At 54.9% G+C, this 22,989-nt stretch overlaps 1 protein-coding gene across 1 annotated transcript; it reads right to left on the bottom strand.

Moving 5' to 3' along the window:
• Positions 1-210: 210 nt before the first annotated feature.
• On the bottom strand, positions 211-22,985 carry CAD (carbamoyl-phosphate synthetase 2, aspartate transcarbamylase, and dihydroorotase). Its single transcript, XM_054568643.1, has 44 exons — positions 22,528-22,985; positions 22,130-22,269; positions 20,151-20,280; positions 18,986-19,128; positions 18,671-18,812; positions 18,304-18,475; positions 17,921-18,106; positions 17,625-17,737; positions 16,974-17,119; positions 16,574-16,705; positions 16,201-16,434; positions 15,846-16,067; positions 15,483-15,671; positions 15,095-15,219; positions 14,799-14,929; positions 11,964-12,076; positions 11,263-11,507; positions 10,818-11,064; positions 10,352-10,450; positions 9,938-10,162; positions 9,664-9,846; positions 9,229-9,447; positions 8,827-8,994; positions 7,907-8,089; positions 7,695-7,799; positions 6,993-7,232; positions 6,672-6,753; positions 6,217-6,383; positions 5,906-6,070; positions 5,606-5,737; positions 5,220-5,421; positions 4,649-4,839; positions 4,404-4,544; positions 4,097-4,198; positions 3,567-3,663; positions 2,871-2,915; positions 2,598-2,767; positions 2,414-2,488; positions 1,716-1,928; positions 1,487-1,612; positions 1,150-1,305; positions 961-1,062; positions 683-777; positions 211-564 (listed from the first exon to the last, which is right to left on the bottom strand). Exons 1-44 carry the CDS (start codon positions 22,607-22,609, stop codon positions 462-464), a joined length of 6,678 nt encoding a protein of 2,225 aa, XP_054424618.1. The 5' UTR covers positions 22,610-22,985; the 3' UTR covers positions 211-461.
• Positions 22,986-22,989: the final 4 nt, after the last annotated feature.

The following is a 22,989-nucleotide window of genomic DNA, read 5'->3' on the forward strand; positions in this document are numbered from 1 at the left end:
CTCGGTGTAGCACAGGCCTGAGAGAGCACCAGCAGAACAGCCTGTTCCTGCCCCGAACCCCAAAGGGCCACGACTCTGACAATGCTGAGCTTGGCTGCTCAGCCCTGGCCAGAGCAAGAGCCTGCCAGTTCTCATTTTCTAGAAGAAAGCTCTGCTTATTGCACTTAGCATCCTTTGCTGAAGCCAGAATAACCGCAAAGAAGCAGGAACAAGCCGCAACTAAGCTATGTATTAAGTCAGTAGAAAAACTGTACAGAGGGGAAGTGCAACATGGAGACAGGGTCAGCCCTCACGCTGCGGAGTGCCAGTGCAGTCCAATGCCTGAAGCGCGGCCTGCATGTGTGTGCATACGAGCACGTGAGCTACCCACGCACCCCAGAGCATCTACTAAGTGTGCTGCCCCCGTGGGGGGCACTGGATTCCGTGCCCAGCAGCTGGGCCCACGGCGGAGGTGCTGGGCCCTAGAAGCGGCCCAGCACGGTGGCTAACAGAGCCATGCGAATGTACATGCCGTTCTCAGCCTGGCGGAAGTAGGCTGCTCGGGGGTCCGAGTCCACCTCCACGCTGCAAGGGAAGGGACAGAGTTGCCATGAAGCTCGAGAGGGCCTGGGAGGGCTAAGTGGCCTCCCACAGCCAGCCCTCCCCCACCGCCTCGTGCATCTGCAATGTGATGGCATGTCACCTTATCTCGTTGACGCGGGGCATCGGGTGCATCACCACCATCTTCTTCTTGGCCCGGGTCATGATGTGGGGGGTGAGGATGAACTGGCCGAAGCACTGTGAGGTGGACAGGGCCTGTCAGCACCTCAGGGCAGGGTGGCCATGAGGCCATGGGCCTGGCCCACCCAGGTGCCCTCCACACCCACACGGCGTCATCGCAACTGGGGGCCCAGCTGCCCGGTCTCGAGGCTGGATGCCCGACAGCCCTGGCCCTGGCTTCTCCTCCACCCTGGCACTCACAGCTTCGTATTCCTGGGCAGAGCCAAAGCGTTCCTTCTGGATTCGCGTCATGTAGAGCACGTCGGTGTCGGGAAGCGCCTCCTCGATGCTCTCAAACTCCTCCTGAAGGATGAGGCCGAGGCATGGTGAATGCAGCGCCAGGTTCCGCACCTGCCTGCCCCACGTCCCCACAGCCTCCCAGGGTCTCACCTGCTTGGTGCCACGGGAGGCCACAAAGGCCCGCACGTTGGAGGGCATGCGCAGGCTGGGAGGGGCCACATAGCGCAGGCTGACCCGGTACTGGGTGAGCAGGCAAGCCAGGGAATGCACTGTGCGGCCATGCTTCAGGTCCCCCACCATTGTGATCTAGGGGAGGAGCTCAATCACCAAGAGGGCCCCCAGACTGAGCACCCCCCTTCCCATTTCACAGCTTCTGGCTGCAGCACCAGGACGTGGCATTCCTCCTGGGTCAGTGTGCCCCGGCATAAAGGAAATACTCCCAGCGGCCTCCCTCGCCAGACCTTCCTGGGGAGGCCACTGGCCTCACCGTCATGCCGTTGACAGTGCCCAGCTCCTCCCGGATGGTGAAGACGTCCAGCAGGGCCTGGGTGGGATGCTCTCCTACCCCGTCCCCTGCATTGATCACTGGCCTCCGGCAGTGCTTGGCCGCCAGCTGTGAAAGGGGCACAAGGAAGGAGAATCATGCCTTCTGCGTCTCCCTGCCTCAGCCCCACTCCCCTTGGGTCCCCAGGCACAGGTGCACAGGCTGGCCTCACCTCCACTGCTCCGGGCTGGGGGTGCCGAAGCACCACGACGTCGGCGTAGCAACTCATGGTCTGCACGGAGTCAGCCAGGGATTCGCCCTTCTGGACAGAGGATGTGGCTTCCGAGAAGCTGAGCACAGCGCCCCCGAGCCGGGCCATGGCGGCTGAGAAGGAGCTGCTGGTCCTCGTGCTCACCTCGTAGAACATGGAGGCCATCACCTTCCCCTGGGGCAGGTAAGATTCCGAGCGTGTGCGTGCACGTCTTGGGGAGCCCACAGGCTGCTGCTTGCCTTCCTCCCCGGCTCACAGGAGAGGAATGCTGGGAGAAGCCTTCCCCCGAACCTCCCGGTGAACTGCGTTTCCACCATTTTTGTTACTGAGCTAAAGACTCTGCCTTCAAAAGGCCATTACTAAGTGTCTGCATGAGACACATGCTCCCTGGGAGAAAAGGAAAGATTCCAGCTCACTCCCTTGAATGTGTCAGCACACACCGCATGACCAGGAAGGGGGGCCGATGCTCGAGGCTCCGCGAGCCAGCCGCGTGTTGACAGGAGGACAGGCACGGGGGGCCCAGGGCAGCAGGCCTTCCCAGAGCAAAGCTGAGTCACCGTGTGGGGTTCGGACTCACGCGAGGGGCTATGGCAGGGGGCGGGAGGCCCTTCTGACCACGGCACAGCCCCGCACGCACAGCTCACAGCCCTGACCCTGACCTTGAGGATGTCGAGGCTCCGCTCCTTCTGCACCATCATACGCAGCGTGTGTGCCACGTTGAAGAGGTGAGACATCTACGAAAGATCCCGAGTCAGCTGGAAAGGCAGAGGCCCCCGAGGGCCTAGCCCCAACCTGCCAGATCCTCAAAGCTCTGGGTGTTCCCATCCTCCCTCCCCCAGGCACCTGATCCTTGGTGAACTGCTGGACGGACAGGATATGTTGGCCCACTAGTGAGTGCAGCAGGGGTGAGGTCTGGGGGTGCAGCAGGCCAGGGGTCCCCAGGTTCTGGGGTGACGCCTGTCTAGGTACTGGTTGTGGAGGGTAGCAGGTGCCTTCAAGGGTTCCCATCAGCTCTGCTGTGAGGGGCCGGGCAGAAGAGGCTGGTCAGAGGGCTCCTCCTACCCAAGCCAGATCAGAGGCCCCGAGGCGAGGGCGTGTTCTGGGGCAGTCTCTCACCTGCCTCCGCTGCCTTCCGGGGCGCCTTTTCCTTTGGCTCCTCGGCTGCAAACAGGCAACAGAGAGGATAGACAGACGTACGCCTGCGGCTTGAGGTCCGCGCGGAGCCCCGTTCCCCCAGGGCTCTGAATCGGTGTCTATGTTAAACCAACTCACACCACAGTAGCGCTAGCAGGTTAGGGGAGAGCGGGAACTACTAGCGGCTCTGGGGACACACACGATTTCCCATGGCGGCTGTTGCGTGTGAGCAATGGCCCCCTCCCTGGACCCTCCCAGGTGGCAAAGGGATCCTAAGGAAGGGGAGTGGCCAGGCTCACATCCATGGGCCACCTGGATTTACCCCGCGCTCTGCTGCCCTGTGGGATCCCAGCTCCCGGGCGCGGCAACGCAGCTGCCCACAACAAAAGAGGGCCTGTGAGGAGCTGTGGGATGCCCTCCTTACGATGGGCAGGCTGACTTAGGCAAAGGTGGGTACAGTGGGTCAGACTGGGTGCGGGGGCGGCGGGAAGAACAGGGAAAGGGGACAAAGAGGCAGTGCTGGGAGTGTGGGCCTGGATTGCTTCCTAGGCCACTGAGCCCCAACGTGGTCTGTCTGGGTCCTGGACAATGTGGGGGGGGGGGTGCGGAGAGGAGCCTGGCCCGCCCCATCTCTAAGTCCAGGCAGCCTACCCTCCACATAACGGGACGCTCTCTTACCTGGCAGGCCCGGGTCCGAGGCTCGGTGGATCCGGGGTGGCAGGTGGAAACGGCCATCAGGAAGCCCTGGGATGCCCCGGCGGGGCCTTTCGGGGGTCTAGGAAGAAAACATCGGTCTAGTGTTTTGAAAACTATTAATCCACCCCCTCCTCAAATTCAACCCATCGTGAAAAGCCAAACTAGTCACTGTCCACGTGGATTCTATTCTCCATCACTGCCCTTCATCACCACGCTGTCCCCAGCAGGGGCAGACACACCGGCCTTTTGCAGGTGTGTGCCAGCCCCGTGACAGCCCCCAGACACAGCTCTGGTTGGGTTAATGGGCTTGTGTGTTTCCCGTAGGGAGCTTCCTAAGCTAGGAGTTAATTCTGTGTTTTGCAGGCGACAGAGAGAGGGAGGTGGTGGGGACTTTAACTGTCAAGTGAAGAGCCTTCTGCCCCTAAAACCACCAATGAAAATGTTCACGCTGTTAGTCCTACCCTGGCTGCAACTGAGGACACCGCCACCCCAGCCCCGAGCAGCGTGGGTACCGTGGTGACTTCACCGGTGGCAGGCGCTGACGGCGTGAGCTGGGGAACAGCTCCCTGAGGCCACTTGCGCACATCCTGCCCGTAGCCGGGGGGCACCAGCACCTGCAGGCAGGGGGCAGGGCGGGGGAGTGAGGAAGGGTCAGGACAGGGATTGCGAAGGAATGGAAGCCATCAAGGAGGAAAAAATACCCCGTGGGACCTGTGCCCACACACGGATAGGACAGCTGGAGGGGACGGTGGGACACACAGCTGGGCTGTGGTGGGACGAAAGTGACACAAGGGGGTTAGGCACAGGCCACACTCGTACCTGCCCATCAATATAAGCAACCTCTCCTCGTAGGACCACACGCCGAACGGTGCCCTTCACCTTCTGCCCCTCAAAGGGTGTCCAGTGGGCCTTGGAGAAGGGCATGTGGCTGGGGACTGTCCACTCATGCTCCAGATCCACCTGTCCAGAGGCACGGGTTATGTTAGGGCAAGGCTGCCCCGTGGACGAGACCAGGGGAAGGCGAGCCCCCCGCCCTCTGAGCCATCACCGCGTCATCCACACACCTCCACGTAGGTGTCCTCTTGCGGGGGCAGGTGAAAGATCCGCCGGGGGTTATGGTGCAGCCGCTGTAGCAGGTCGTCCAGGCTGAGGCGGCCCTCACTTACCGCCGTCAGCAGCAGGGGCAGCATGGTCTCGAGCCCGGGGAAGCCGGGGGGCGGCCTGGGCCCGCGCTTCTCCTCCAGGGTGTGGGGGGCTGGGAGAAAGAGCATTATGCTCAGCACCAATCACCTCCACGCCTGGCGACTCACCCCAGCCGCCAGGGCTCACAGGGTTGCCTCACTCCCAACACTAATTTTTTCTGGGAATCAGAAAATAGGGAAACAGGGACTCCTGCCATCTCCTGGGGCCCATACCCCTCCCCCATATTCCCTTGTTTACAATTTTGCTTATTTGCTCACTCATTCTTTCAGTGAACATTTTTTGAGCACCTATCGCAGACCAGGCAATGCATCAGAGGCTGGGGTGCCAGACCGATCAAGTCCCAGTCTTCATGGCGCTGGGGTCCTGGCCCAGACCCCGCGAGCTGGGCACGGGCTCTGCTGGGCAGAAGGGGCACACCATGGGCCCTCTCACCATGGTCGGAGGCAAAGCAGTCGATGACAGCCATGTTCTCCCACAGGGCCTCCACGTCCTGGCGGGAGCCGAGCTCAGGCCGCACCTCGCCCTTCCCAGGCCCCAGGCGCTCCAGGTCCTCACGGCTCAGGAACAGGTGGTGGGGCGCCACCTCGCAGGTCACTGGCAGCCCCCGTGCCTTTGCAGCTTTAATTAGCAGGATCTGCGGGGAGAGAGGGGAGAGCTAGAGGTCCTCGCTGTGTGTCCTGCCCTACAAAGCCCCCGCAGCCAAAAAGCTGAGGGTTCTGGCTCTAGACTCGTCTGAACTTCCACTGCCATGGACTCCCCCGACCGCCTGGTGTTACTAGGAAAGCAACAGGGGCACCGGGACCTCCGGTGTGTCTCACCTCTTCCTTCCGTGCCACGTGACAGATGTGCACTGAGCGCTGGGTCAGCTGAGCCACCATAAGGACGGCAGCCACACTCTGCCCCTCTGCGTGGGCCACAATGGGAAGGTGGGAAGGCCACGTCTCGAAATGCTGGGGGCAGAAAGAGCTCTGAGGGAGTGCACAGCGCCGCCGCTGCTCCTTGCTCGTTGGGCTGGAGCCCTCGCGCGCCCTCGCAGCTCCTTTGCGTCAGCCCAGCTGGTGGGCCCTCCGGCCAGCAGCCAGTGGGTGGCTGCCTCTTCCCATGCGCCCACTCCCTACCTCCAACCACTGCGCCACGCTGTCCAGCTGCAGCTCAGAGAAGGTCTCGTTGAGGTAGAGCTTCAGCCCTGCAGCAGACCCCGCCACGGCACCCAGGGTCCCTGCGTTTTCCGACGAGGCTCCGAGGAATAAGGCGAAGTCACAGCGGGCGCCAGCTTCTGCCAGCTGGAGAAGGTACATATGAGGTAGGCCCATCAGCATCTGTGCTGGCCTGGCTGCGGTGGCCGGGCCCTGTGGGGGGCAGAGGGAGCAGGGCTCGGGGGCAGTGGAGGCTGGTGGGAGCACCGTGAAGCAGGAGTGCGAGGGCTCACCTTCTGGGCCAGGGCCAGAGCAGGGGCATCGACGATGGGGGGCCGGGTATTAGGCATGGCACACACCATGGTGACGCCCCCGGCCAGGGCAGCCGCTGTGCCTGAGGCAAAGTCCTCCTTGTGTGTGCCGCCTGGTTCCCGCAGGTGCACGTGGACGTCAATCAAGCCTGGGAGGACACGGGGGCGGAAAGATCAAAGGCAGGCTCAGAGACACGAAGGACAGCAAGGAGGCGAGCTGAGGCGGCGGGAAAATACAAGTGGGAGGTGGCAAGATTCCTCAGCCAAGGGCACTGCGGATTGAGGGATAAATGAGCTAAGGTGGGCAGATTCTGGGGCCTCCACACTCTACACAGCCCGGGGCAGGGAGGGGGCCCCGCAGCCGCTCTGCCACACGGGGTCTCTGCGCCAGCTGTCACCAGCGTCCAGAGCTGGGTTCTCCCACGATCTGCACTTACCAGGTAGCCGCACAAGCTTCTGGGAGGTCATGCAGTCAACGTGCACCTTCATTGGAGGGGCTGGCCCGATCTGGCCCAGGGCCTGCAGGCGGAAACCGTGGTCAGCTCTGATTAAGGGCATCTCGGGGGGTGCAGGTAGGGGTGGGTTTCCCGTAAGCCCGGCGCCTCCCCCTCTATCCTCCCCTTCTCTCTGCAGCCACAGAGCTTGCTTACTAGCATGGCTGCTTCACACTGAGGTCTCCCAGCCCCACGACATACTCACTTCTCCCTTCTCCCCCATTAGCAGTAGCTGTCTCCCTCCCGCACCCAGGTCTCAGTCACCTCCACAAATAGCTTGGTGCATTTGATATCAATGATGAGGGGCACGGAGAAGTCAGCAGCCAGACGTCGGGTACGGTAGCCCTTGGTGACAAAGGAAGAGAGGCGGCGGCCCCCAGCTCCACGCATGGACAGGTTAATCACGAGCTCAAAGTGGTTCTCAGCCAGCTGCTCCAGGATGCTTCGTTGTGGTGGGCACTCACCATCGACTGCCTCCTCGAAGTGCCAGTCCACGGCTGTTACCTGCGGGCCAGAGACAAGGTCAGGGCCAATCCGAGCACGGCAGGGGTCACGAGGGCCAGCCTGAAGGGAGGGGAGGTGGCCCAGGGAGGGGCCCGTAAGGGGAAGACTGAGGACCCACAGATGGGGACCAGGGCTGCCTCTACTTGCTAATGGCAGTCTATCTCTTGACAGGGAAGATATCTCTAAACTTGGTCACCAAGAACTCTGGGCAGTATAGCCCCACCCCGCCCCACGCATACATAAGAGATCAAATTCTGGAAGAAAACTTATCAGGATGTGAACAGTGGTTAGAGAGGTTGTCAGGGATTTTTTTTTTCTTTGCTGCATATTCTACTTTCTCTGTGTAGAACATACATGATTTGTATAATAACAATCAAAGCAGGGCAAGAGGGAGAATTCTCTAGTGCTTTCAGACCCCTGGGGGGGGGGGGGGCAGCGCAGGGCAGGCCGGGGGCGCTGTACCTTGACACCGTGCTCCGTGTAGAAGTCAGCGGTGCCCAGGCTGGCGTAGAGGCTGTAGCCCAGGCTCTCCAGCAGCCGCACGGTGGGGAGTAGCTCGCTTTTGTTCTGCATCGAGCAGGAGGAGGACGAGGTTGTTTCTCCCGTCTTCTACTTACTTCAAGGCCAGGCCATCTGCCCCCACCTCTCTGGGCGCCCCCCACTGGATTCTGTACCTTATAGCTGCCAATGGTCAGTAAGATGTTCTTCTTGGGGATCTTAAAGCCGGTGCTGAGCATGGCCTTGAGGTAGGCCTCGCAGCGGCTCTCCCCAAAGCCAGCCACCTCCCCGGTGCTGGTCATTTCCACGCCCAGAACCACATCCGCACCCGCCAGGCGGGAGAATGAGAACTGGGGCACCTGAGGGAGCAGGGTGGGGAGGTCGAGGTGTGAGGGACCCGCCTCCCTGGAGTGGGACAGGCAGCCAGTCCTGCGTGTCCCACCTGCCCTGCTGCTGCCCTGCGTGTCCCCTCCACGCTCCCCGGCCTTCCCTCGGCTTCCGCTCAGCTCTCCCTGGCCTTGGAACGCTTCCTCAACAAGCTCTGCATCTCAAGCGTCCTGACCACCCCTCCAGGCCTAATTCAAATGCCACCTCTTCTCTCACGCCTTCCCTGGCCACCCTTTTTGGAAATGGCACCTCTACCTGCCATCTCTAAACTCCTTTAGCGTTTTGTTTGTATCTCGTTATGTGGGTTTAGTACAGACTGTTCTGTAAACAAGCTGTTTTGGACCCAGCTTCTCTTGCCTCCCATCACAAGAGCGTAACTCCTTCAGGGGTGTCCAACCTGCGGCAATGAATGCGGCTCAACACAAAATTATAAATTTCCTGAAAACATTATGAGATTTTTTTTGTGATTACGTGTCACAATGTATTTAATGTGTGGCCCAAGACAATTCTTCCAGTGTGGCCCGGCGATGCCAAAAGGCTGGACAGCCCTGTAAAGGGCTGAAGGCCCTCTCATCACTCCTATGGCCTAGCGATGCCCTGCCCACAGTAGGTGCTGGTTTACATGCTGACAATTTGTGCAGTGAGGGACCCTGTCCTACTCTGCCTACCTGCTGCTGACTGTGAACCTCAGGGTTTCCAACCTCCTCACCTTGACCCCCACGACTCCAGAGCCAGTCATGAGCCCCACAGGTTCCACTTCTTCCCCCATGATGACCCGCGTGGCTAAGGCGACTAGGTCTACACCTAGCGTCTTGGAGACGAAGGGAAAGGAGCGAGACACACGCACGTTGCACTCAATGACTTTCAGCTGGTCATCCTGGGGCGGAGGAGAATGGGTCAGGCCTTGCGGACACTACCCCGCCGGCCTCAACTCTTCCCCTTGCTCACTGTTCTGTGGGGAATGAACTAGGTAAAAACCCTGACCACACCGCGGGCCCCGGCTATCCCTGCCCCTCAGCCTGCCTGCCGGTTCTCAGAAGGGGAGGAGACCAGCGCAGAACCAGGAGGCGCTGTGGGCCTTTCGTCCCTTCCTTGAGCCCCGCCTTCCCACCTTGGCAATGAGCTGCAGATTGAAGGGTCCTGTGACCTGCAGCTCCTGGCCCACAGCATGCACGATGGCTTGGATCCGCTCCAGGGTTTTGGCAGTGATGTCCTGTGGGGGGGTCACCAGCGTGGCATCCCCTGAATGCACGCCTGCGTTCTCCACGTGCTCAGAGATGGCGATGGCGGCCACCACACCATCACAGGCCACGGCGTCCACGTCGATCTCCTAGTGAGGGGCGGCACACGGGGCAACGGGGTGTAGGGCAAGGGCCTTTTTCTTCTGCCACTTGCCCCGCGGTGGTCCCTTCCTGTAAGAGCCTCGGCACAGCCCACCCTTCCCAGCTCACTGTGCCTACGGATTTCTGTAGGACCTGAGAGGGGGACGGTCTCCTCTAGGGCTGGGTGCCTGCCCTCAGGGACTTCTTGGTCTGCAGCCTCCTACCTTGGCCTCCTGGATGAACTTGGAGATGACCACAGGGTGCTCCTTGGAGACGGCCGCCGCGCTGCTCAGGAAGCGCTCCAGGTCCCCGTCGGAGTAGGCCACATTCATCGCGGCGCCGCTCAGCACGTAGGAGGGGCGCACCACGCAGGGGTACCCCACGCTCTGGCAGAACTGGCGAGCGGACTGAGGGCACAGGGAACTTAGCCGGATTGGTCGCAACCCCCCCCACCCCCCGCCGTGACATCCTCCAGCCTCCCAGCAGGCCCCAGCCCACCTCTAGGTCACTGAGCTCCCTCCACTGAGGCTGGCTGATACCGATGGTATCGAGGAGCCGGGAGAACTTGAAACGGTTCTCGGCTGAGTCGATGGCTTCAGGGGAGGTGCCCAGCACCCGGCACTGCTGCCGATGCAAGGCCATGGCCATGTTGTTGGGCAGCTGCCCACCCATGGAGAGGATCACGCCTTCAGGATTCTCCAGCTCGTAGATGTCCATCACCACCTACAGCGCAGGATGGGAATCAAGTGGTGGTGACGCGTGGGGTCAGGGACCTCAGCCTTCTGGCTCGCTGCTCCTCGCCCTCCACGGACATCCCCTCACATCCCACAACTTCCTAAGACTCTCAGTCAGCCAGCTACTCCCACCGGATCCTGGCCGTGCAGGCGAAGGGGCGGCCTCCAGCCCTCTCACCTCAAAAGAGATCTCGTCAAAGTAGAGTCGGTCACACATGTCATAGTCAGTGCTGACTGTCTCTGGGTTGTAGTTCACCATGATGGTCTTATACCCCATCTGCAATGGAGAGGGGACTGCTATTAACAAGGAGGTGAGAGGAAGAGATAGAGAAACTCAGCCAAAGCCCCTCCTGTAGAGAGCGCCACCTCAGCTTCCTGAAATAGCTGTAAGGACAGCTGGCTCGGGAGGGAAGCAGGGCCAACACAGCCGGTAATGAAGAAGTAGCTACAAAGTATTGGAAAGGAGACATATGCCTTGTGTGGGACACAAGGTAGGCTTAGGGGACCCTTGCCCCCAGCCCAAAGCCCTAGCACAGACGTAAAGAGTAACAATGAACAGAAGGTGATTAAGTACAGGGGGGAAGGCCATCTCTGGAGCTGGGCAGAACAGCAGAGAAAACAGTATGAACGACTAGCTCGCGGACCTTCCGGAGCTGCTGGATGCAGCCCACAGCACACCAGTCGAACTCGACGCTGGAGCCGATACGGTAGACACCAGAGCCGAGCACCAGCACGTGAGGCGTCCGAAAGGTGAGGTCGTGGGTGGTGCTCCAGTACGTCAGGTACAAGTAGTTCGTCTGAGCCGGCCACTCAGCTGCCACTGTGTCGATCTGTTTCACCGCCGGGCAGATCCCCAGCTCCTGACGCAGCTTGCGAACAGCCAGCTCTGTGCTACAGAAGGGCAGAAACATAGGCCCTGGGAGCGGGGTACACACTGAGCCGGGGAGGCAGCTCCCAGGGCAGGGATCCCAGAGGAAAATACCTGAGGGATGAAGGTCAGAAGCCTGCAAAGCTCCCCGCTCTCCCTCCTTCCGAGGGAGAGTTCACTGCCCCATGTCTCAGCCCGGGGCCCACACTGACCCCTCTCACCTCAGAACTGCAAGGGCAATCTGCTTGTCCGAGAAGCCAAGGCGCTTGGCTTGGTACAGCAAGGACGGGGGCAAGGGCTGTCCACGGCGCTGCTCCAGCAGCTGGGCATGCGCAACAATCCGCTTCATGCGGTGCAGGAACCAGCGGTCGATGCGTGTGAGTTCGTACAGGCGCTCCACTGAGTAGCCAGCCCACAGAGCAGCTGCCACCACAAAGATCCGCTTATCTGTTGGCGTCTCCAGCTCCTAATGGGAGGGGCCAGGCAGATGGAGACAAGGGTTGTGCTGAGGTAGGAGATGGCAGAATGTTAGGCAAAATGTTCCCAATCTACTGTCAGCACCTCAAAGAGCCTGAGAGCATAACTGTCACCATCTTGGAAAAGGAAACTGCAGGCTGGAGCAGAGACTCTGCAGTTGCATAAACTGGACACTGGTCCTGTCTCTGCCTCTTTCTGCTGGTGAGGCTTTGAGCACATTCCACAACCTTGCTAAGCCTCAGTCTCCTCATCTATAAGAGCAAGTCTAATAATACATCCTCATATAATGACAATTGAGATGATATCACAACATTCTCAGCAAAGTGAAAACTCAGCCCATGTCCAACAGTGACTGCTGCTATTACTGGCAACGGGCTCTTGGGCTGGGGACAGAGTAGGAAGGTCCATTTTAGGAGTGTTTCCAGGGGATGGGGGTGCCACTTACCATATCGCTGACTGGCTTTACTGTGTGATCAAAGCCCACACAGTTCTCGTCCACCATGCGCAGAGCCTTCTGGAAGGCCTCCTCGAAAGAACGCCCAATGCCCATGACTTCGCCTGGAGACATAGGACGTAAAGACTGAGCGGGGGCAGCTGCCCAGAATGTCTGTGGTTAACAGTCAAATCTCCAGGGGGTTCTCAAGTCCTGTGCTACCGTGGTGGGATTCATGGTGTTTCATTAATGAAACATCTTAAAACTCTCAGCCCTCCCCGCTATGATCTCATGTTTTGTTTATTAGTGAATATGGAACTAAAGTGCCTAAGATGGGCACGCAGACATTGGAACATGTCAGTTTATAACAGTGGCCCAGCCATTGACAGTTATCCAGTTATTTGGTTTGCTTTACTCATATTGTGAAGATACCATCTAGGATCTGACTTATCACTTAAAACTTTAAAATAGTCTGAATAGGAAGATGATCCCACTTACTCGCTGAATCTACCCAGAGCTAGTCACATTTGTAACTATCGCATTAGAGTATTTCTTCCTGGACTTTTCTCGCATGTGGGTTTTATACAAGATTATACTGCACCCATAATTTCCATCCTGCTTTTTCCCTAGTCTTAAGCCATGTTCCCACATTGCTTTGTGACCTTATTACCAGCAGTTTAATTCCTGCATGATTTACCACAGTTTAACTGCTAGCTCACTGAACGACATTTAGCTTCGAGGTGTGTATCATTTTTTTTCTTAAAGACTTTATTTTTAGAGGGAGCGGTAAAGGAGGGAGAAAGAGAGGGAGAGACACATCAACGTGTGGTTGCCTCTCGCAAACCCCCAACTGGGGACCTGGTCTACAACCCATGCGTGTGCTCTGACTGGGAATCGAACTGGCCACCCTTCAGGTTGCAGGCCGGCACGCAATCCACTGAACCACACCAGCCAGGACTGCTTTGAAGTGCTTATCATTCTAAGAAAGGCTGTTCTTAGCGATGTTTTCTGTGCTTTGGATTAGCTACTTAGGATAAATTTCCAGAAGTGAGGGGCAACAGGTGAGACAAATTTTCTGGCTCTTGGTAAGAATTAATTGCTAGAGAAGTTTGTGCTTTGTAATACAAAGTGTGTAAGTTTAACCAAACTTCTAAGAAGTGTGTATAATCATTTGAAACAATTTTGCTAATAAGCAAATATTATCTCATTTAACTAGATTTCTATTTATTAATAAGAAGGAGCCTCCCCCTGAGTTTGCTGACTGATTTCCTCTTCTGTAAAGTTTTTGTTCATGTCTCCTGACAATTTACCCTACGGTCTTCAAATATTTCTCACCAATTGTATTTTTTATTAACAGTGCTAATACTTGTTTTTGTAAAAAGAATTTAAAACATGAAGATGCCAATAGTAGTGTTAAGGAAGTGGATTATGAGTGATTTTAACTTCTTTGTAATGTGGTTATATTATAAAAATTTTTATTTTGGGTAAAAGAAAAACCCAAAACACTAACACTTGCATGCCTCGAAAAATCCTGAAATCATATATATGCCCAAATTAATCTCTGTGTGCCAAGATCACAGGTGATTGATGATTCTTTGGTTAAACTGTCTTTTCTAATTTTTCAATGATAGATGTATCTTAGCAGTATAGTAAAAGTTACAAAAAGTTACCAAAGACCACACTCCAAGAATACTTGAATAGACAATAAAACGCTGAAATGTCTCCTCTAGGAATCCAATCTCTGATTGTTCTACTTTCAATCCACTTCTTTTAGTCACAATTTAATTATGGCTTTGTTCCCATGTTTATTACAATTTTCATATAACAGAAATTCATCTCCAGAAGGAACAACTTGGCAGTCTTGTAAGATTTCTAAAAATTCCGAAATAATATCTGAGCTCAGACTTATCTTGTTTAAAGGCTACTATTGCTTTTCATGGAGATTTGAGCACACGAAATGTTCCCATCCTTAGCTGGTGGCACTGTGGTGCATGCACATGCTTGTTTGGGCTGAAATGTTTTAGAGGACAGTCTAAGGCAACTTAAAAGGACGCTCAAAGGAAGTATGTGAACTCAGTCCCAGCATACGGTACCACGGCTTGGAGGTTGCCCACCACATCCACTCACTGCTCACTACTAAATGTCCTTGTTTTTATGAAAAAGATCTCAGAAATCCTGGTCTGATCTTACACATTGAGTTAAAAAAAAAATTCTCATTTAGTGACCATGGCAGAAAGCTATGCTAAGAATGCCTACCACTGTGCTGACTTGGACCTATGGGTTCGCAGATAAACAGCGGTCACTGTCTGCCCGAAGCATCAGCATTTAAACTAACAAAGAAAACAAACCATCACTGCCACGAACAGCCTGAGGGCCACGGGCAAAATTCCATAAAATGCTGTGGGTGGGGTTTCATGGAACTGGCCGCAGGGCACGAGAGGAACAGTAGCGGCCAGGTCCAGTTTTCAGTTCTTGGCTCTGCCCTCTGTTTGGCCACAGCTCTTTCCCTTGGTGGACACCTCAGTTACTCAACAGTAAAATGAGAGCAATGAGACCCCCCGATGGCTAGCACCCGCTCCAAGAGCTCCTGACATGCCATTTGGGAGTGCAGGTGGCATATGTATTCTGACACAGATTTCCAGATGCCTTTGATCCCTGCTCCTAACAAGAACTATCTTAGTTTGAAATGTCCTATTAGCTCTGAGAAACTGTGTTCCCAAGAATCTGCTGATACAGACACTGAAACACCATGCCAGGGAATGAACTCTGATGTTCTACATTCTTGAGACCAGTGGGACCTCGTGGGATGATCTGGGGCGGGGGCGTCTCTTGGGATGTGTCTCTCACCAACGCTCTTCATGCAGCTCCCGATCTTTGTGCTGACACGGAGGAACTTGCTGAGGTCCCAGCGAGGAATCTTCACCACGCAATAATCCAGGCTGGGCTCAAAGGCAGCGGTGCCCCCTGTCACTGAGTTCCTGGGAGCCATTAGGTGAGGGTGCCAGAGGACAGAGCAGAAGGTATAAAGGGTGAGCTTCCAGATAGCTCTCCCCATCCCCATACATCCGGGCCCGTGTCCTTTTTATATTCCCTGACCATGAATGTCTTCTTTACCCTCCCTGATCTCTCCCCCACCCTTGTACCTGAGCTCAGGCAGAGGGATGCCCAAAGCCAGCTTGGCTGCCACATAGGCCAGTGGATAGCCTGTGGCCTTACTGGCCAGAGCGGAGCTGCGAGAGAGCCTGGCATTCACTTCAATGATGTAATACTACAAAAAGAGAGAACAGAGAAAGAGTTGCCAGGTAACTGGGTTGGAAGGCCCACCTAGGAGAGATCTCAAGACAGGCAAGAAAATAAAGCCCTTCCCAAAGGGATGGCTGGCTAAGCCCCCTACCCAAGGCCCAACCCTACCAAAGACAATGCTGGCTTCTACCCCAGAGTCCGCAGGCCCAATGGGCTTCTTGGCTTTGAGGATTCAAAATTATGGAAGAAGTCCAACAGTTAGAACATTAGCTCCGGGAAGAGTCTCACCTGCTCAGACTCGGGGTTCAGGGCATACTGCACATTGCACTCTCCGACAATCCCAAGGTGCTGGGTCACCTTGATGGCCGTCTGCCGCAGTAGCTGGTACTCTCTGTCATTCAGCGTCTGGCTTGGGGCCACCACTATGGACTCGCCGGTGTGGATGCCCAGCGGGTCCAAATTTTCCATGTTGCACACCTATAAAGGGACGGTCCCCTAGAGGTCACCACCAAAGGGGGTCAGGAGAGGCAGGAGCCTGCATCCACCCTGGGTCTAAGGGGTGTCGAACCCTCGGAGATCTCGGCCCTGGCCTCTGCTCTCACAGAAGCTCACAGCACCCAACAGTACTCCCACCCCATCTCCATCACTCACCGTGACACAGTTGCCGTAGGCATCTCTCACTACCTCATACTCGATCTCCTTCCATCCCTTCAGGGACTTGTCTACCAGGACTTGGCTGGTGTGGGCAAAAGCTGGGGCCACGAGAGCAGAGAGCTCCTCCCTGTTAGAGGCAAAGCCAGAGCCCAGGCCGCCCAGGGCAAAGGCTGCACGCACCAGCACCGGGTACCCCAGTCTCTCGGCGGCTGCCTGGGCCTGCAGTGGGCAGAGGAGACGAACCAACAGGTCAGGCCTCGGCTGCCTGCTGCACAGAGGGTTCCCGGACCCAGAGAAAATAAGGTATAAAGAAAATGACACCATCCTGCCTCTCTCCAACCACCTCTCAAACCTGTTCAAGAGAATTCGCCGCCTCACTGGGGGCCACGTGTTCTCCAATCTCCGCCATCCTGGAGGCAAAGGCGCGCCTGTCCTCCGTCAGCTCAATGGTCTCCACGGGCGTGCCCAGGACCCGGACACCATACCGGGCCAGCACTCCAGCCTTGGTCAGCTCCACGCCACAGTTCAGGGCCGTCTGGCCCCCAAAAGTCAGTAATATGCCATCTGGGCGTTCATTGCGGATCACCTGAGGAGGGAATGAGAGGAACAGCAGGCATTAAGGCCTGGGGTGAGGGAACGGAGCGAGGAAGTTCAGAACCAGTGAGACCACCAGCTCTGCTGCCCACATGGGCTCCCTCCTCAGTCCAGCTTTACTCCAGTCATACCTGGGTTACGTAGTGAGGTGTTATGGGGAGGAAATAGACCTTGTCAGCCAGCCCCTGGGAGGTCTGCACTGTGGCAATATTGGGGTTGATCAGCAATGTCTGGATGTTTTCCTCCTTCAGGGCCTTGATCGCCTAGGGAGACAAAAACGGCACGTCAGCCTTGACTGCAGAAGCAAGATTGTAAGCGGTCTTAGGCAGGCATCTCTCTTCCCCTTCTTTCCTCCTTGTGCTCTTAGTCCCCAACAACCAACTGCCACTCCTTAGCTCCTCACCTTTCTGCAAGTTCCCCAGGCTGCCTCCTTCATTTTCTCCCCACAACCAATGTCCATACCTGTCTCCCTAAGACTCTATCCACTCCTGAGGTGCATACACCCAAAGCGGCAGGCTGGCCATGACTTACCTGAGAACCTGAGTAGTCAAACTCTCCAGCCTGGCCAATGGAGAGGCCCCCTGAGCCCAGGATCAGAACCTTCCGCGGTGGTGGGAGTCCAGAGCCTGGGCTGGGAGTCCCAGGTGGACAGAGGCGCTGAGCCAGTCGCTCTCGAACTACGGAAACAAAGAAAGTGACAGATGCCCTGGCCGGAGAGCTCAGTTGGTTAGAGCATCGTCCCAATACACCAAGGTTGCGGGTCCCATCTCTGGTCAGGACAATGCAAAATCAACTGATGAATGTATAAATAAGAGAAACAAATCAGTGTTTCTCTCCCTCTCCTAATAAATAAAATAGAATAACACAAAATAAAATCAAAGTCATAGACTGTAAAGAGCTCAACGGGACCTGAGAGAAATCATCTGGATTAGCTCCCTCACTTTACAGAAGAATCCAGAACAAGTCATGCTTCTAATGAGTGGCAGAGTCAGAACAAGAACTCAGGACTCATGACTTCGGAGCTGCTTTCAGTAGAAGTATAAATAAGCCATCTTAAATGAATCATCTTGGTTTGGTTGTCTTCCCAACCCACCCCCTTAACCTCCCAAACACGTATCCATATGTCCATCATAGAGCCAGCCCTATTCTCGCTCCACCACCCAGATCTACTCAGGAGCTCACCTGTCTGGCCCCCAGGGTTTCCAGCTATGGCTTCTTTCACAGTTTCCAGAAAGACATCAAAAAGAAGCTCCATATCTGAAGGGCCGGCATGGTGCTCTGGGTGAAACTGGACACTGTTGAAGAGATTGTGACACCAAACCTGCCATTATCACTGGCCTGGGCCTGGGCAGGCCTGGAGGTGGGTAGAGGGATAGATGACAGGGGCCTACTATCATGCTTTCCTTTTTGATCTTGAGGTCCCAGGGGCTTCAAAGCTGGACACACGCCATCACCCTGCCAGGACCCCCCAGGCTCACCTGAAGAAGGGCAGGCGGTCATGTACGATGCCTTCATTGGAATGATCGTTGGCGTTGGTGAAGAGAGGGAGCCAGCCTGCTGGCAGCGAGTCTGTCTCCACGGCAAACCCGTGATTCTGGGAGGTCAGGAAGCAGCGCCCAGAGCCCACCAGCAAGCATGGCTGGTTATGGCCTCGGTTCCCGTACCTGGAGACGGAAGTCCGTTGAGTCGCAGGCCCCTTTCACCCTTGTTTGCCTCTGGGTCAAACCCAGCTCTCACTGTACTCAGGCCTCTCACCAGCTCCTGCTGTTCCAACACTCACACACACCGATGCTGTGCCCGTTCCCAGGGCTCCCCGCCTCATGTCAGCAGTGTTGGCCCTTCTTCTCCCTACAAGTCTCACCTCATCTTGTAAGTCTTGGCCCCGATGGCTAAGGCCAACAGCTGGTGGCCCAGGCAGATCCCGAAGACAGGCCGGGGATTAGGCTCAGACAAGACACGGCTCAATGCGGATATCACATTGGGATAGGAGGCGGGGTCACCAGGGCCATTACTCAGGAAGAGACCCTCATATTCTGGAATGGGTAAAAGAGATGACATCAAAACCAGTATTCAACTAGAGACGCACTTGAAGCCCTTACCACGAGAGCAAAAGCCCTTATCTTCACTGTCTCCCCTGCAACTCACGTTGACTTTTAGCAATTAGGTTGAGGGGCAGAACTTCCACCCATGCTGTTTGTCCGTGGTCCTACAGAGGCCCCAGTACTCACCCTGGCTGTCCAAGGCATGGTCCCAGGGTACCACAGTGACCTCAGCCCCACGCCGGCACAAGCATCGGATCTGATTATACTTGAGGCCACAGTCCAGAGCAAGGATCCGAGGGGCACCCCCGGCATTGAATACCCGTGGAGCCTGAGAAATACAGGGTGACAGTTGGCAGCTGTGATCAGCGGGTACAGACATGCACACACCAACCCTTAACTTCTGATGCCTCTTCTGATTCTCCCTCAGGTGTTTTCCCCGTTATGGGCAGAATACAGCTACCGTGCTATAGCTTGAGACACTCTCCCACTCTACTTCTGTACCTCAATGGAGACCTCTGGCACCAGGGGGCGGGCATTGGGGTCCACGAATGGCAGGTCTAAAGGCTCTGTCTCGTCCTGGACCAGCTTTCCCAGCAGAGACCCCTGCTCTCGCAACTTCTTAGTCAGCTCTCGAGTGTCCACTCCTGTCAAAACAGCACACTCTGAGAGGTGGTACTCCCTGCCTCAGCCACGCCTGAGGGTGAGACTGCCAGGAGCACTTCCGTTCCAGAGCCCCAGGCAACACCCAGCTGCTCTCTGGGCATCAAAATGCTGGGCCACCCTGATGAGCACACACTACCATCAGGTAAGCTCGCCAGAAGTGTCACATCTGAATCGTACCATGACTCTAGAGCTATCTGTTTACAGAAAAAGAACACACTAAATAACACTGCAAAGAAAAACTGACCTGTTTCTGTCAAATAAAATTTGTCCAGGCCCCTTAAATTAAAAAGATATGACCATATGCAATGTATGGATCTTGTTTAGATCCAGTAAAAAAAAAAAAACCACAAAAAAAAACCAAACTGGGAAAATTTTAAACCTTGCCTGGACATTTGATGATATTAAGGAATTATTGTTAACTTTTTAAACAATTATGACTGGTGTGACTCAGTGGGTTGGGCACCATCCTGCAATCTGAAAGGTCACTGGATAGATTTCTGTTGGGCCACCTGCCTGGGTTGCAGGCCAGATCCCCAGTTGGAGGCATGTGAAAGGTAACCAATCAATGTAGCTCTCTTTCTCTTTCCCTTCCCCCCTCTCTAAAAATAAATAAGTAATTTTTTTAAAAAAGAAAAGTATGATGTTATTGTGGTCATGTTTTTAAAGGATTCCTTTCTTCATAAATAACTATTTATGGATGAAAAAAGATTTGCTTCAGAATAATCTGGGGGTTATGGTAGTGGTGATGCAGTAAGTTTAGCCCTGAGTTGGTGGCTAAAGAAGTTGGGGGTTCATTAGATATTTCTCTCCTTTTGTATGTGTGAAATTTCCCATGTGAGCAAGAGCTCAGGTCCTTGCCCCAGACCCCGAGCTAAACCTTCCAATCAGATTCACTTTATCACAACCTTGGAGTCAAGTCCCAATAATGCACACGGATCTTCTCTTGACTCTTTTTGTCCGGGCACCTGTGCTCTGCCCGAACACACTCGCGTCTGCCCCATACCTTGCAGGCCAGGTATGCCATGCTGCTGCAGCCACTCGTGCAGGGTGCGGCTCGCACTCCAGTGGCTGGGTGTGGGGCAGCACTCTCCCACCACCAATCCTGCCACATGGATCCCCGAGGATTCAAACCACTGTTGATGGAAGGAAGAGGTCGTGAGGAGCCCAGGGTCACATACCTTCCTATGTCGTCTCCCCCTGGTACGGCATGGACCCTGTACTTCAGCCACACTGACTTGCCGCTCTTTCAACACAGCAAGCGCCTCATGCTTTTGCCCTTTACCAGCAGTGTTGTCTCCCATATGAAATACTGAATACACGGGCCCAGGGTGCCTGATTAATTGTTCATTAGTTTTCCTTTTTCTTTATCTGAAACTGAGATCACAGATCCCCTCTTCTGTGAAGCTACCCCCTCACCCAACTGCAGCCTGTGCCTCCTCCTTAGAGCTCATCTAAGCTCACTTCATTTCCATTGCTCTTGCTACGTACAGGGTAATATGAATGTGTTTGCACCTTCCTCACACAACTGTGAACTCAAGACCAAGGTGACTGATACATGGTAGCAGTCAATAAAGATTTACTGAGAGCCCAGGAAGATAACAGTGCAGCATGAAAAAAGACAAAGTTCCTAATAGTCCTAACAGTGTTAATTTGTTACTCAGGGAGCATGAAAATTAACAAGGTAACATAAATAAATGTCATAATTACAGAGTGTGATAAACAGTGTTTATGACAGGTGGTGCGCAGTACCTTACTAAATAAAAATAAAGGTTCAGGGAATAATAATAATATGCATGATTAAACCCTCCCCCTTCATAGGGGTTTATAGTTTAAAAAGGTAACACAAATTTGTTATCCAACAGATAAGCATTTAATAATTAAACAGAGAAACAAGTCATTTATGTGGGAGGAAGTGACATTCAAATTACATCTGCTAGTGGAAGAATTAAAGGAAGATGAATATTGAGACTGTTATTTAGGGATTTGAAGGATAGTTCAGTAGACTCCTCTGTGTCCAGGACTTGTCTGTACATGGACAAGTGTGTTTACAACACACGTGCCACAAAAGCATCTGCGGTGGTCTGGTGGCTCTAGGGGTCCTTGCCCTAGTTCTATCAGGGCCGCAATTCTGCAGGTTTATTCAATCAATTTTGCCAGTGTTTCCAGCTGAAGATCAACATATGTTAACTAAGATACTGCATTATAAACTAGAATGCATTGTATTTATAGGTTTGTAGTGAAGAATGGTCCTTTTGAGGAATAACAAGGGTGTCCCTTACCTAGAGTGCCCTCTCCCATGTGGAAGGCAAACTAATAACTAAGGGTCAGTAAGCCTGGGCTCAGGACAAAACAAGTTTGAGAAAGACTGTGCCTAGGCTACGGTGACTTCCCCTCTTATGTTTTTTATTATTATTATTATTGTTGTTGTTATTATTATTGCTTGAACTCTCAGAGGGCAACTTAATTTACAAATTCCAGGAGAGGAGGAATAGGGGAGACCTCACTGTGGGAAGAAGCTGAGTTTTCTTATCTAGATATAAGAAATCTACTGAAAAGTGGTCGAAAATGAAGCAAGGTAAGGAAAGTAGGTTTAGAAAATGATAATCAGCTTCATTGGTTTGGTAGGTGAACTGGGACCCGCTGTCACTGGAAAGAGTGTGACCCTAGTTTCTAGTCTATTTCCCACTAGTCTATTTAGTCTTAAAGCGCTGCTCCTTCATAGGACTCTGTTACTGAAAAATCTTAACTGGTTCCTCCCCCTCCTCCGCCACTGGTTCCTTACCAAAGCCCAGCCTCTTTGGCTTAGCCTCCAGCACTGTGCTTTCCAAAGTACTTAACAAGCCCTGCATAGTACTTGTTTTATCACTTTGGTATCTTTGTCCTCTCCAGGGCGCCTAGCAGACTGTCAATGTCTTCACTTGACTAACAGTTAATAATCACTGATTTGAAAAGGAACGTGAAGAAAGCATCGGGTGTGGCTACCTTGCTGAGCCCGAACTCATCCACTTCATCTGGGGGGATGCCATAGTTGCCGATCAGAGGATATGTCAGCACCAAGATCTGTGCTTTGTAGGAAGGGTCAGTGAGGGCCTCGGGGTAGCCGACCATGCCTGTTTGAAACACTGCAAGAAAGAGGCAGGTCTGAGGCTCAGGCAGGACAACCTTCAGATCACTGCCCCCACGCGATGAGAACGCCCCAGTGAAGGTTGCCCTGACTATGAGATGAAAGGGGCTGGGCCGAGGACTTGGGCGCCGAAAGGCGGGGAGAGGGGGCAGGCGGATTGTGCGGGCGGGAAAATGGCGGGGTCTGGACAGGGCAGGCTGGGCAAAGAGGGCCAGCAGAGTGGGATGAGGTCGGCAGCCGGACCGGGCTTGCTTACCCACTTCTCCGGCAGTCGACACAGCGGCCCCGAAGGGCTGGCCCCGCAGGACCAACCCATCCTCCAACACCAGGGTCGCCATGGGAACGAGATGAGATGTGGGCAAACAGAGAAGCTGGAAGCGCAGCAAGTTTCTGCCTTTGATGGAACCACGTGAGGACTGTGAGCCCGGAATCGGTACACGTGGCTAGCGGACCGGATGGCTGTAGCGCGGCGGAAAGCCCAGGAGCCCCAGGCGCGCAGGGAAGTGGCAGACTGCGGCGGCGCAGGCAGCGGGCGGCGTGAGGGGCGAGGCCGGCACGTAAAGGGGCGGGGCAAGGGCGGTGACGACATTGGAGGCGCCTTTCTTCCTAGCGCACAGCACGGAGAAACGGGTGAAAGAAAGCTGACACCCCGAAAGCAACCTCTCCCACCCCAACCAAGAAACACAAAGCCAGGGCACCTTTCCCTAAAAAAAAAAAA

Source organism: Pteronotus mesoamericanus, unplaced genomic scaffold (genome assembly GCF_021234165.1).
Source record: "Pteronotus mesoamericanus isolate MK-2021 breed Mesoamerican mustached bat unplaced genomic scaffold, CSHL_Meso_final contig_101, whole genome shotgun sequence".
NCBI classification, from domain to species: domain Eukaryota; kingdom Metazoa; phylum Chordata; class Mammalia; order Chiroptera; family Mormoopidae; genus Pteronotus; species Pteronotus mesoamericanus.

Coding starts and splice junctions, on each gene's coding strand:
- CAD (XM_054568643.1), bottom strand. CDS start 22,609: ATGGCGACCCTGGTGTTGGAGGATGGGTTGGTCCTGCGGGGCCAGCCC. Junction 10,163..10,351: donor TTGACGAGATCTCTTTTGAG/GTGAGAGGGCTG, acceptor CCTGCGCTGTAG/GTGGTGATGGACATCTACGA. Junction 5,738..5,905: donor GCGTGGCGCAGTGGTTGGAG/GTAGGGAGTGGG, acceptor TTCTGCCCCCAG/CATTTCGAGACGTGGCCTTC.